General features: G+C 38.4%; 2 protein-coding genes across 2 annotated transcripts; both read left to right on the forward strand.

Moving 5' to 3' along the window:
- The first annotated feature begins 1,398 nt into the window (after positions 1-1,398).
- On the forward strand, positions 1,399-5,307 carry LOC5516354 (alpha-1D adrenergic receptor). The gene has a single exon (XM_032386113.2). The coding sequence runs from the start codon at positions 4,153-4,155 to the stop codon at positions 5,155-5,157; it is 1,005 nt and encodes a 334-aa protein (XP_032242004.2). The 5' UTR covers positions 1,399-4,152; the 3' UTR covers positions 5,158-5,307.
- On the forward strand, positions 5,299-7,938 carry LOC5516324 (alpha-1D adrenergic receptor). Its single transcript, XM_032386114.2, has one exon. It carries the CDS (start codon positions 6,329-6,331, stop codon positions 7,331-7,333), a length of 1,005 nt encoding a protein of 334 aa, XP_032242005.1. The 5' UTR covers positions 5,299-6,328; the 3' UTR covers positions 7,334-7,938.
- The last annotated feature ends 4,534 nt before the right edge of the window (positions 7,939-12,472 follow it).

Raw genomic sequence — 12,472 nt, forward strand, 5'->3', positions numbered from 1 at the left:
GGGTCGGGTTTCTGAACAACAACACAAAATAAATTTTTGGCAAGTATAACCCTGAGCATACCAAAATGGGAAAAGGTCATTATTTTGTCAGCAAACATCATTATGAATATCGGCTACACACAAAAAACCGCGGTGCATTCCGGTACTATCCGATGTATTTAGCTGCAGCACAATCGTGTCCTGAAAGACATCATTTTTTTGCCAATTCAGCAATTAGCTTAGCAGTCTCTCTTTTAGGATAACAAACAATCAGAAAAATCATTAAAAAAATCTAGAAACATAGAAATACCTTGGTTGATGCGTCCTAAAAAAAGGAATTCCCACCAAAACATTTGAGCAAGCAAAAAAAAAAAAAAAGGGCACTGCAGAATCCACGTAAAATCAGAAAACAACTGCAGCAGAAATATCGGGCGTTAGCTTGGTCGGTCCCCTAAAGTAAAGATTATATGACATTCTTTTTTTCTTTTTAAAGAAAGTCGTGTACACTGGCCTGTACAGGATTAAATGACAAGCAAAACTCAATCGACTTTTTGAGCTATATTTAGATTTCAGCTAGGCTCTGCTCCAGGCCGTTGCTATGATGCTCACATACAGACATGTTATGTATAAGATGGCCATATTTTGTACACGCTCTAGCTACCTGTTTTATCCCAAGGATTCAATTACAGTGCCAACAACGACGAAAATAAAAATAAACTTACTCTCTGTAATAATATTTACCTCCCAAGCTGATGACACAAAGTGGGCTACAAGGAAACGTCCATATTACATGGCATTTAGAAACGAGGCCAGGGTAAATTATTAGTGTTTGCAGTATCTGTGAATTCTAGGTCGTAGAATCACAATAAGGCAAATAAGTGACGCGGAGACGAGGTAAAGAAGTATAATAGAGGAAGAGGGTTTTTCTAACTCTACAAGAGCCGTTTATTGCCTTGTTTATTGGGGGGGGGGGGGGGGGTGGCAAATATGTAGGGGGCTACGTTTTTTTGGGCGCGGATTTTTTTTTTTGGGCTTGCATTAAAGGGGGTCACATTTTTTGGGCGTCGAATTTAAGTCTGGTTTTAATTTAATGCTGAACAAGAGAGTCATTGTTAAAAAAAATTGTATTCAGTTCACAATGTTTCCTACTATTGTATATCTAATTCCATATTGTTCAGGTACCAATCTTGTCTTTATATAAATATATTTTGAGTAACCCTCTAATGGTTGACAGACAAAGCTGCCCGTTCAAATCAGCTGAACAAAACCTGGACTCAAATGACTTTGTTAAAATTGTCGACGACGTACTCGTTTTCAAGCCAATATCCATACTGTCAGTCAGCGTTAAACTATTAGCGACTGTAAAAATGCCAAGGAGAAGAGAATGCTTATTCAGTCGTTATCGAGTTTTAATCAAGGCATAGGGGATATTTGAATATTCTGCCCATCCAAAAAATGCCAAACACTTGGCACGTTTTTTTTCCTGTTTTGAAAATTTCAAGCAATTCCATAAAGTGTTATGAGCTTATTGTTTCCAGCATTCAAGAATCCAAGCTCGGCAAAACAGAATGTTACGAGGTTTTTGTGTGTGGTACTTTTATTGTATTAGGGGTAGCCGGGGATCGTACACGCTGAGCAAGGGTTGGCCGTCTTCGTTGTTCTTTATTGCACCGCTTGAGTGTTTACAAATGGTAGAGCTACCACTGGCTAGCGGGAGGTTGGCTGTAAGAAGGCAAGTACTTTCGGAAGGTAGTGAAGGAACATCTCTTTCCCGGAAAGTTGACAAAGCCAACTTTAGACAGCCCTGACTAAACCAACCTAGAGCACTGCCGTGTAGTGTCCTCGCAACAGTTACGGTACAATCCTAGAGCTAGTTACTATGCTGCTCAAATTATACTAATCTCATTAATAAACTGGTCAAACTGGTTTTAAGGATGATGTAAGAATAGAATATCGGGTGTTGACTTTGGGAAGAAAATCAACGATGAAATAATAAATGACTAAGAATAAATTCCTTTGATAGAAATACAAAGAGCAGGATAAAAGGAAAAGTTTGACTATAGTAATATGCAAAATTAAGTAATGTAACAGCGGTAAGATTTAGGATAAAGGTAATCGTTAAACTGTTATTTAAGTCTGGCAAATATAAAACCTGTTTTGCTAAGAGTAACTACGCATGCTTAGTCGAACAATGAAGAGATCCACGTAAAGCAAATAAGTGAAATGTCGAATGGAAAGTGAAAGTAAATATCTGACTGACGTGTCGGAAACGACTTTTGCATAGATTAATAATTCCTTCATAACAAGAAACAACAACGAAAAAAAAACTGCAATAACAAATAATAAAGACAAGGCGGTGCGGGATCAGTTGACGAGCTCCTATCCCCCCCCCATGATTATCCTATCCCCCCCCCCCCCCCATGATTATTTGTAGGGGCATAGAAAAGTAACTACTGCCAAACAGCACATCGTGAAAGGTTTGGGTGGTGAAAAACTACCATTTGGTGTCCCAAACAGCTACATTCTTACACGTAGATGATGTATGAATTATAACAAGGGAATAATGCAGTTACAATATGTCATAAGCCATTGATACACCTTTCAGTCCCACTCTGTACCAGATGTAAAATGCCCGAAATGCGAGCATAAGATGGGTGTATAATATACAGGCACTATATAGATGTATAATACACTCAATGTACAAGGACTACATGTAAAATGCATATAATCACAAGTAATAGGGTGCTTACCAAGAGGGGTAATGGGAGACAGATAAGTTGGACGTCTTTGAGCTCTCAGGCGCGAAATGATGCATGCGTCCACAGAGATACATGATGTATAGCACTTTGTCCCACGTCAAAGGTAACACAGGTATATCATCACCGATTATAGCGATATATCGTTCTTATGATTGCGATCATGCCGAAATGATCTGGACTAGTAAAAGGTACGCATAATGTGATCCTTTCCATCTCATGTTACTTGATTTAAATTTTGCACTATATGGAAAACAATATAAGTATATGTGTCAGTTTGAAGAAAAGAAAGGAGCAATGTAGTGTAGCGAGTTGTGCGGGTTTCTTGACATGCCGGATATTCAAGGTATTGATATTAGGATAAGATGTATGCAGACAGATACAAGTGTTAAAGTGTTGACCTGCGAGCAATTACCTACTTGTAAAATCATTCCCCGAAAAGTGGCCTGAAACCACAAAAATGTGGAAAAAGTTCTTTTCGAGTGTCGTTGAGAAAAACTGTGATTAAACATCATAGACATCATAGGATAACAATAAAGGAGTAGGTATTAAACAGCCCTTTAAAGAGACGCTCTATACCGTTAGACACATTGAAAAGATTTTTTAAAAGCAATGAAAGCAAACTCTAACAGCATGGCTTAGTAACACTTAAAAATATACAATAGCACAGCTCAGTAACACGACTTAAAAGCTTATACAAAAGCATAACTTAGTAACACTTAAAAATATACAATAGCACAGCTCAGTAACACTTAAAAGCTTATACAAAAGCATAGCTTAGTAACACTTAAAAATATACAATAGCACAGCTCAGTAACACTTAAAAGCTTATACAAAAGGATAGCTTAGTAACACTTAAAAAATAGCCAACAACATAGCTTAGTAAAAATTAAAAAAAAAAAAACACTTTATACTAAGCTCTTTTTGTGTGTCAAAGCTTCAAACTAAAATAATAAGTCAAGTATTTGAATTCAATTACCTTTGAAGATTCGCATTTTATACTCTTTATTTGTCAAATAACTATTTTTTCTATAAGTGTAGCCCCAGCGTTCGTGAAAAAAAGTCAATACAATAATGGTCATTTCAATATCATATTCATAATATCAGTGTCAATTCGGTTTGACTGATCGAAACAGAATCAATTAAAATATGTAGGAAGTCTTATTAGAGAAATGGACAAATAATGAAAAAATCAAGATTGGATAGAAATGTTATTAGAAACCCCACAACCTGCACATCGACAAGTGCTCTTACAACGATGGACAAAAGTGGGGTATAAAACAAAGTAAACTCATCACTCATTGCTCACTGGAAAGGCGACTGCATCTTCTTAGAGAACGTAAGAATGTTCTGAATAATAGTTTTATTTAGTATCATTTCAATCTTGAGTCTCAAGACCTGACACCATTGCGCAAACATGACAAACAACCTTTCTTGTTACCATTTTTCCACATGGGCCCAGAAAGGCCCTGTAACGCAGATCGAGTTCGCCATAATCTCTTGGTTGAACGGGATCACAATTCTTCCCGCCATCGTCCTCAATACATTAGTTCTCATCTCGATATGGCGGACACCAGCGCTTCATACGCCGTCTATGGTACTCATGGCTAACCTTGCTCTGTCGGATTTGGCTGTCGGGGCAATTGCTCAGCCGATAATGATATCTTATGCAGCCTTGGAGTTTGAAGTCGATAACTGGCCCAGAACTTTCTGCTATGTTGCCATGATGTTTGGGAATGCAGGGACAGTTTTTGGCGGTGTTTCTACGCTCAGCCTAACAGCAATTGCCTTTGACCGATTCCTCGCCTTGCATTATCATCTTCGCTATCCCGCGATTGTTACTACAAAGAAAGCTATCGCCGTTTGCATTGTTTTCTGGGCTTTCTCATTTTTTCTTGTGGCCATTTGGTACACACTTGGGAACAAGATTTACATGTTTATTGTAAACGTATGTATAGTAGTTCTTTTTGGAATTACTATTGTGAGTTACTTTAAAATCTACAAGGTGATCAAAAGACATCAGACTCAGATTCATGTGGTCGAGTCTAGCGTAACCGCTTGTGGAGAGACTGGCTCTAATGCTCATAGCACTGCAAACACCAAAAGGTATAAGAAATCTGTGATGAATAGCCTCGTGGTGTACTTTGTGTTTGTAGCTTGTTCCACGCCTTTCGCTTGTGCCTTGGCATACTGGGAGGTCACACAAAATGACTATATGTCGCCGATACTTGTAAGGCTCTCAACGTCGGTTGTTTTCTCTAATTCCTGCATTAACCCTATTATCTATTGCTGGAAGATGAGGGAGTTGCGTGAAGCAGCCTGGCAGAGTGCTACGGGGCTCAGAGACTGTCTTGTTGGAGTGAAGTCAAGAGCAAATAAAGGTCCCCCAAGTACCGCATGGATCACCGCGATTCGGTACTAACGCAGGCTGCTTCGACTAGTGTGTAGCTACCTTTAGACGCTAATAATATTCCGTGGCTTGCCTAACTGACTGTAGTTTGGCTAAAAAAAACATTCACATTTTAGGTCTAAAACTTTTAGGTCTCAAACCGGCGTATACTTATTTTCAGTGCCGTAGCGGGCTTCAAGATATTGGATTTGGGGGGAGGGGAGGCACGAAGCAGAAACATTAAGAAAACAATGGGGGTTAAAGCCAGCCACACCCCTACTACTAATATTCATTACCTTTAAAACTTTTTAAAACTATTGAGGGGAGGGGGAATCATAGAGAAAAGGCACAATATTTTACGGTCCTTCAATAAGAAATTACCAATTTTTGGGCGGTCGAGATTCTATTCAAGATCACGACGACTATTGTTCGTTTTAATGACACGAAGTTGAAGCGATATAAATATCATTCTTTTGAGTGCGATGATGCCGAAATTATCCCGACTAGTAATAGGTTCCCATAATGTGATCCCTTTCATCTCATGTTACTTCTTTTTAATGGTGCAACTATATAAAGAGAAATATGATGGGGTGATTGCAAATATGCAACAGCATAGCTTAGTGACATTTAAAAAAAATATTTTATTTTGCACTAGGCTTGTTTTGTCACAGCTGCAAACCGAAACGATAAGGGATGTATTTGAATGCAATTTCCTTTGAAGACCCGCAATTTATACACTATTTGTCAAATAACTATCAATTGAAACATAGGAACGATTTTTGTATTCATGTCTCCCTACTCCAGCATACAGCTGCGCACGACAAAATCCGGAACTTTCAGGGAAATAATTAAAAGAGTCGCGCTGGTTTTCAACCCAAATCTTATCCAAATCCTAGACGCCCGCTAAGCGTAGCCCCAGCGTTTGTGAAAAAAGTCATAATACAATAATGGTCATTTCAATATCATATTCATGATATCAGTCTCAATTCGGTTTGACGAATCGAAAAAGAATCAATTAAAATATGTAGGAGGTCTAATTAGGAAAATTAACAAATAATAATGAGATAAGCGTGGCTGGATAAAATGTTATAAAGACTTCGACACAACCTGCACATCTCAAAGAAGAGAGAAGACGAATGCTTCTTTCAAGTGGAATAAGCGTGTTCTAACGATAGTTTGGACTTGACACCAAATTTGCGCAAACATGACAAACAATTTTTCGTGTTATTTTTACTCCACATGGGCCCAGAAAGGCCCTAAAACGCAGACCGAGTTCGCCATAATCTTTGGGTTGAACGGGATCACAATTCTTCCCGCCATCGTCCTCAATACATTAGTACTCATCTCGATATGGCGGACACCAGCGCTTCATACGCCGTCTATGGTACTCATGACTAACCTTGCTCTGTCGGATTTGGCTGTCGGGGCAATTGCTCAGCCGATAATGATAGCTTATGCAGCCTTGGAGTTTGAAGTCGATAACTGGCCCAGAACTTTCTGCTATGTTGCCACGATATTTGGGAATGCAGGGACAGTTTTTGGCGGTGTTTCTATGTTCAGCCTAACAGCAATTGCCATTGACCGATTCCTCGCCTTGCATTATCATCTTCGCTATCCCGCGATTGTTACTGCAAAGAAAGCTATCGCCGTTTGCCTTGTTTTCTGGGCTTTCTCATTTTTTCTTGTGGCCATTTGGTACATACTTGGAAACAAGATTTACACGTTAATTGTAAACGTATGTATAGTAGTTCTTTTTGGAATTACTATTGTGAGTTACTTTAAAATCTACAAGGTGATCAAAAGACATCAGACTCAGATTCATGTGGTCGAGTCTAGCGTAACCGCTTGTGGAGAGACTGGCTCTAATGCTCATAACACTGCAAACACCAAAAGGTATAAGAAATCTGTGATGAATAGCCTCGTGGTGTACTTTGTGTTTGTAGCTTGTTCCACGCCTTTCGCTTGTGCCTTTGCATACTGGGAGGTCACACAAAATTACTTTCTGTCGCCGATACTTGTAAGGCTTTCATTGTCGGTACTTTTCTCTAATTCCTGCATTAACCCTATTATCTATTGCTGGAAGATGAGGGAGTTGCGTGAGGCAGTCTGGCAGAGTGCTACGGGGCTCAGAGACTGTCTTGTTGGAGTGAAGTCAAGAGCAAATAAGGGTCCCCCAAGTACCGCATGGATTACCGCGATTCGGTACTAACATAGACCTGCGTTAAAACACCTGCGAGCGAGGCATGTACTAACACAGCCTGCGTCAAGACTGGCGCGTAGCTTCGCATGGATCACCGCGAAAGGAAAAGATTCAAACTTTAGGCCCAACACCTTTAGGTTTTCTTAGCGGGCCCCGAAATATTGGGGGAAGGGCGAGGAGAGGAAAAGAGAAACATTAAGAACATTTCTAGGGCACTGGATGGCCAGAAAGTTGTTCTATAATTATGTCGCTGTCACCCTATGGGTTCTTCCCCCCTCAAAGTCACGTGAATATCTGGGCATAATGAGGAGTGCCCCGCCAAACCTAGTATTATATATACCTATTTTTCATTGTGGACAGAAATGGTAAAAGGAAGTAGCTGAAAAAGAATTCCGAAACTGCATTCTGAGTTTTTATGAAAAGAAGAGAGCATTTTGTAAGATTGTTCTAAATCTTCTAAAGCTTCTTAAAACATGGGTGCGTACGTGAAGCTATATTGCATATTGCATATCTTTATTTATTTTTATTTAGAGGCTTCCGTCACGACGTGACGAGGGAATTGCTAACTCCGACACACTACACGTGACAGGACAACACTAATTTTACAGAACTAACAAGAAAAATAAGATAAAGATTAGGATGGCATGATAAAATAAAGCGCGTTGCTCAACGCTGCACGCTGACGCTGAGATCGGATATGCTGGTCTGGGGTCCCCAAACCTCGCTTGTGTAACCCAAGTGGCTTCTAACAAAGGAGAGGTAGAGCAGCTTCTTGCGATCAGGCCCTATTTGCGCACAATGCCGGCACAGAAAACCCGAGCTTTCGGTTAGCTTAACGACAACAGAGACATGCAGGCTCCACGAAAAGGTGTTATTAAAGCCGCATTGTCACCAGTTTACTTCCGGAGGTCCGACGGAAACCTCAACCGTTAAAAGACAATAGAATCTATTAGAATCCGAGATATTTAACAGGCCATCCGCTCTAAATTATCGATCACATCCTCGAAGAAACTTCCAATAGACACACTATTCTTCCAATAGACTACTATATTTTGAAATATTTTTCGCGTTTTCCGTTAAAAATCATCGGAGATTTCTACGTAATCGACCGGAAGTAAACTGGTGACAATGCTGCTTTGACCGTTACCCCGAGGTCCCTTGGAAGGGACAGACAGACAGACAGATTTTATTTATTGGTCCCTTGAAACAGTAAAGTTACATCGGTTAGTGACCAAAAAATTTTAAAAAAAGGTAAAATAGTACGTATATAAGACGTACAACAGCTATTATGTGATTGTTCTTAGTTTTAGTTTACATTGTATTTCCTTTCTTTCATTTTTTCTTTTTCTAAATCTTTTCTGATTGTTTTTAGTTACTACTTAGTTTTACATTGTATTTTCTTTTTTCTTTTTTTCTTCCCTTTTTTCCCCTTTCCTTTTTTTATTTTTATTTTTATTTGTATTTTTTTTTTTTTTTTTTTTTTTTTTTTTTTTTATGCTCTGCTTACTTCAGATTTCTATTGTGCTTTAGGTTTAATTTTTCATATTAGCGTTTCCCTTAGCTTGAAACATTCGGAAATGTACCTTGCAGCTATCCCTGCTAATTGAGTTGGCGGATTTATTAGTAAATTGAAAAGGCGTTTTTGTGTAATTTGATTGCGCTGCAAATTTTGGATAACTGAGTTTCGTAGCTCTTTGTATGTTTGGCATTGTACTAGAAAGTGAAATTCATTTTCCACGTCATTTTTGCATGTTGGGCAAATCCGATCTTTTTCCTTTGTGTAAGGCCTCGTGTGTCTGCCTTTCTCAATTTGCAATTGGTGATTACTTATTCTTAGTTTTGTTAGCGCAACTCTATGTTTCACATTAGGGATGGCTACAAGGTAATTCTCTAATTCATATTTGTCTTTAAAAGTTCTATAAGTTCTTAGTTTGTTCATTTCGTTACTGTTTTTCCTTTGGTCATTGAAAATTTCCCCATGCCATTTCTGAAAATACATATCATTAAGTCGTTTAGAGAAAATATCAAGGAACAATGTAGGGTCGGTTTCATTTTGATAGAGCCACATAAACCCAAAACCCGCTTTGAAAATTATTTCTTTTGTTTTGTGGGTCCAGTAGGACACGTGAGGGTTATTTACACACTCTGTATAAACTACTTTTGAGAGGGCCTCTTCTTTTGACCGAAGGTTGATCCAGTATTTTATGTTCCTATATGTTGCATTTATACAAAGAGGATATCTGCCTAGTTCCCCTCTGCACGCATTGTTCACAGCCGTTTTTCCAGTTCCTAGTAACATTTTACAGAATTTAAGATGTACTGATTCAAGCGGATCTCTATCATCAACACAGCTTTTATTATCGGCACCCCATACCTCGCTGCCATACAATAAAATTGGTTTGATCAGTGCATCAAACAGTTTTAATGTAAGATTAATGTCTGATCTGAAGTGAATACCGAGATCTTTCCTTAACTTAAATAAAGCTTTGAGTGCGGTTTTTTTAAGCTCCTCTTTTGCTAAGTTAAAGTTTCCTACCGCGCTGAATACTAGCCCTAGGTACTTATAAGATTTGACATTTTCCAATTGTTCCCTGTTCAAAAGGAATTGATAGTTATTCATTACTTTGCCTATGTTATTAAAAATCATCACCTTAGTTTTTGAAGTATTGACTTTTAGACTATTTTCTTCTGAGTAGATAGAAAGTCTATTTAAAAGGTCTTGCAGACCACTACTTGTTTCCGAGAAAAGTACTAAGTCGTCTGCATACAGAAGACAATTTAATTTTGTGTTGCCTAAGATGTGGGCACTTGAAGATTTCGCTAAGGTATCAGGTAAATCGCTAAGGAACAGATTAAAAAGAGTTGGACTCAACATGCATCCTTGTTTTACCCCAACCATGCATCTAAAACTTTCACTAATTGAATCCCCTATCTTCCCACACGATATATCATTGGAGTACATTGATCTTAGAACTTCGTAAAAGTTTCCAGAAATACCAGCTTGTTGTATTTTCGCAAATAGTTTATCTCTAGGAATGCTGTCAAAGGCCTTTCGGAAGTCTATGAAGCAAGTGAAAAGCATATTGTTTTTCTTCTTGGGCTTGCTTTTTACTACTCTGTCGATAACGGTTTTCAGAATAAATATACTGTCTACTGTTGAGTGTTTTTTCCTAAACCCCCCTTGTTCCTTCTTTAGATATCCTTTCTGCACAAGGTAGTCATAGAGTCTTGAATTAAGTATAGATGTAAATAACTTACTGAGGCATGATAAAAGTGTTATTCCTCTATAATTGTTGACGTCAGAGCGATCGCCTTTTTTGAAAATTGGAATAATAAAACCCAGATTCCATTCTTGTGGAAACACTCCTGACCTAAGAATGATGTTGAATAACCTAGTTAGGTAGGGTAGTAAAGTATCTTTACCATATTTTAGTAGCTCGTTTAGTATATTATCGTGACCGGGAGCTTTGTTGTTTTTAAGGTTTTCTATAGCTAATTTTACCTCCTCTAGCCGTATCTCTGAGTCTAAAGGACCCGTCTGGTCTCTACATTTAGGTATGGATAAATTTGTAGTTGTAGTTTTGTTTAAGTCCATGAAGTGTGAGTGTAAGCTTTCTATTTCTAAATCACATTCTTGTTGTTTTTTGTCTTTCCCTACGCTGAATAGATTCTTAAGTGATCGCCAAAGTTTTTTGCTATCTTTGAAATCCAAATTTTTGATACCGCTTGCTCTGTATTGATATTTCTTACGCTTACATAATTTCTTGAATTTTTTCTTCTTCCAAAATAGCTCCCGCCTTAGCTCACTGTCATTGGGTGAGTTACATATCTTCCTTCCACACCGTTTAAGGTTTGCCTTCTCTGATCGACATTCCTCGTCGAACCATGGTGCGTTTGTTTTTTGACATTTCTGCTTGTCTCCGTATTTAAAACCCGCTTTCTCACTGATCTCAACTAGCAGCTTTGTAAAACTTGATGTGATATTGCTTGCTGTGTCTGGGCAATTGGTATCGCAGTGACTGACTAGGTTATCCAGTTTAGACCGATAGATATCAGAGCGAAGAATAGAGTCCACATTTTCTTTTACATTTGTACCGTGGCAGAATATTCGTGCGTGTTTAGCAAAGCTTTTTGATTGTGTTACCGTAATTTTGTTTCCAATCTTTATATTATATGTTATATGGCAATGATCAGAAATATGTGGAAGCAATGGGTGAATTTTAAGAAATTGAAATTTCTGCCGTACTCTATTGCTACTTATCACGTAGTCGACTAAGCTGGTACCGTTGTATTGATAACATGTCTTTTTCCCTGTTAAATCGCCAATTATCCTTCCATTTGCGATTCGTAAATTACTTTCACTACAAAGCTCAATCAGTGATCTTCCTCTGCTATCAGTATAGTGGTCCTCAGAGTACCTTGGCGATGGTACATCGAGTTCATAATCATCAGGAAGGCTTAAAAATCTATCTTCATCAAAATTAATATGTTCAGTTAGTTCACTAGTTCTAGCATTGAAGTCCCCTTGCAGAATGACGTCCCCTTGGCCGAGATATTTTATAATATCCTCTTCCAGATCAGACATATAATCCTCATCATTTGTTTGTTCATAATTTTGAGGACTAAAATAGACGGTACCTAGGAAGATATCCTTTTCCGTTCCGAAGTAATTTCGTTTTAATTTGCACCATATAATATTCCGGTTTTCCGAAGGTAAGTACGCGACTCCTTCTGCTACTTTGTTGCTTATATAGAGTGCGATCCCTCCAGAAATTTTTTTACCAGATTTTGGTCTTGTTTTTATGAAATGCTTGAATTTTTCGACAGCTAAATCTGTATTTTGACTAGCATGAGTTTCCACAATTCCGAAGATATCATGTTGTTGAATGATATCAACCACCTCTGCTAATTTTGTTTTATTACGTAGCATTTCCTCTTGTCGTATTCTCTGTTGCTGTCTGGGCTGGTCTAGGTTCAGTTTCGCCTCTGGTTGTGCGAGAGGAGTCGACTATTTGTTGTTGATTTCCATTGATTGGTGATTCAATATTACCGCTAGAAGCAAGCTGCGGCAAATCGTTCGTGTTTGGAGAGTTTACGATACTAGAGCTGCTAGCCACTGTCGTCCGCAGTGTTGTTTGTGTATTAATT

The sequence above is a fragment of the Nematostella vectensis genome, chromosome 1 (genome assembly GCF_932526225.1).
Source record: "Nematostella vectensis chromosome 1, jaNemVect1.1, whole genome shotgun sequence".
Taxonomy (NCBI): domain Eukaryota; kingdom Metazoa; phylum Cnidaria; class Anthozoa; order Actiniaria; family Edwardsiidae; genus Nematostella; species Nematostella vectensis.

What these genes read in the sequence shown, in the direction of transcription:
- LOC5516354 (XM_032386113.2), top strand. Translation starts at nt 4,153, where the DNA reads ATGACAAACAACCTTTCTTGTTACCATTTTTCCACATGGGCCCAGAAA.
- LOC5516324 (XM_032386114.2), top strand. Translation starts at nt 6,329, where the DNA reads ATGACAAACAATTTTTCGTGTTATTTTTACTCCACATGGGCCCAGAAA.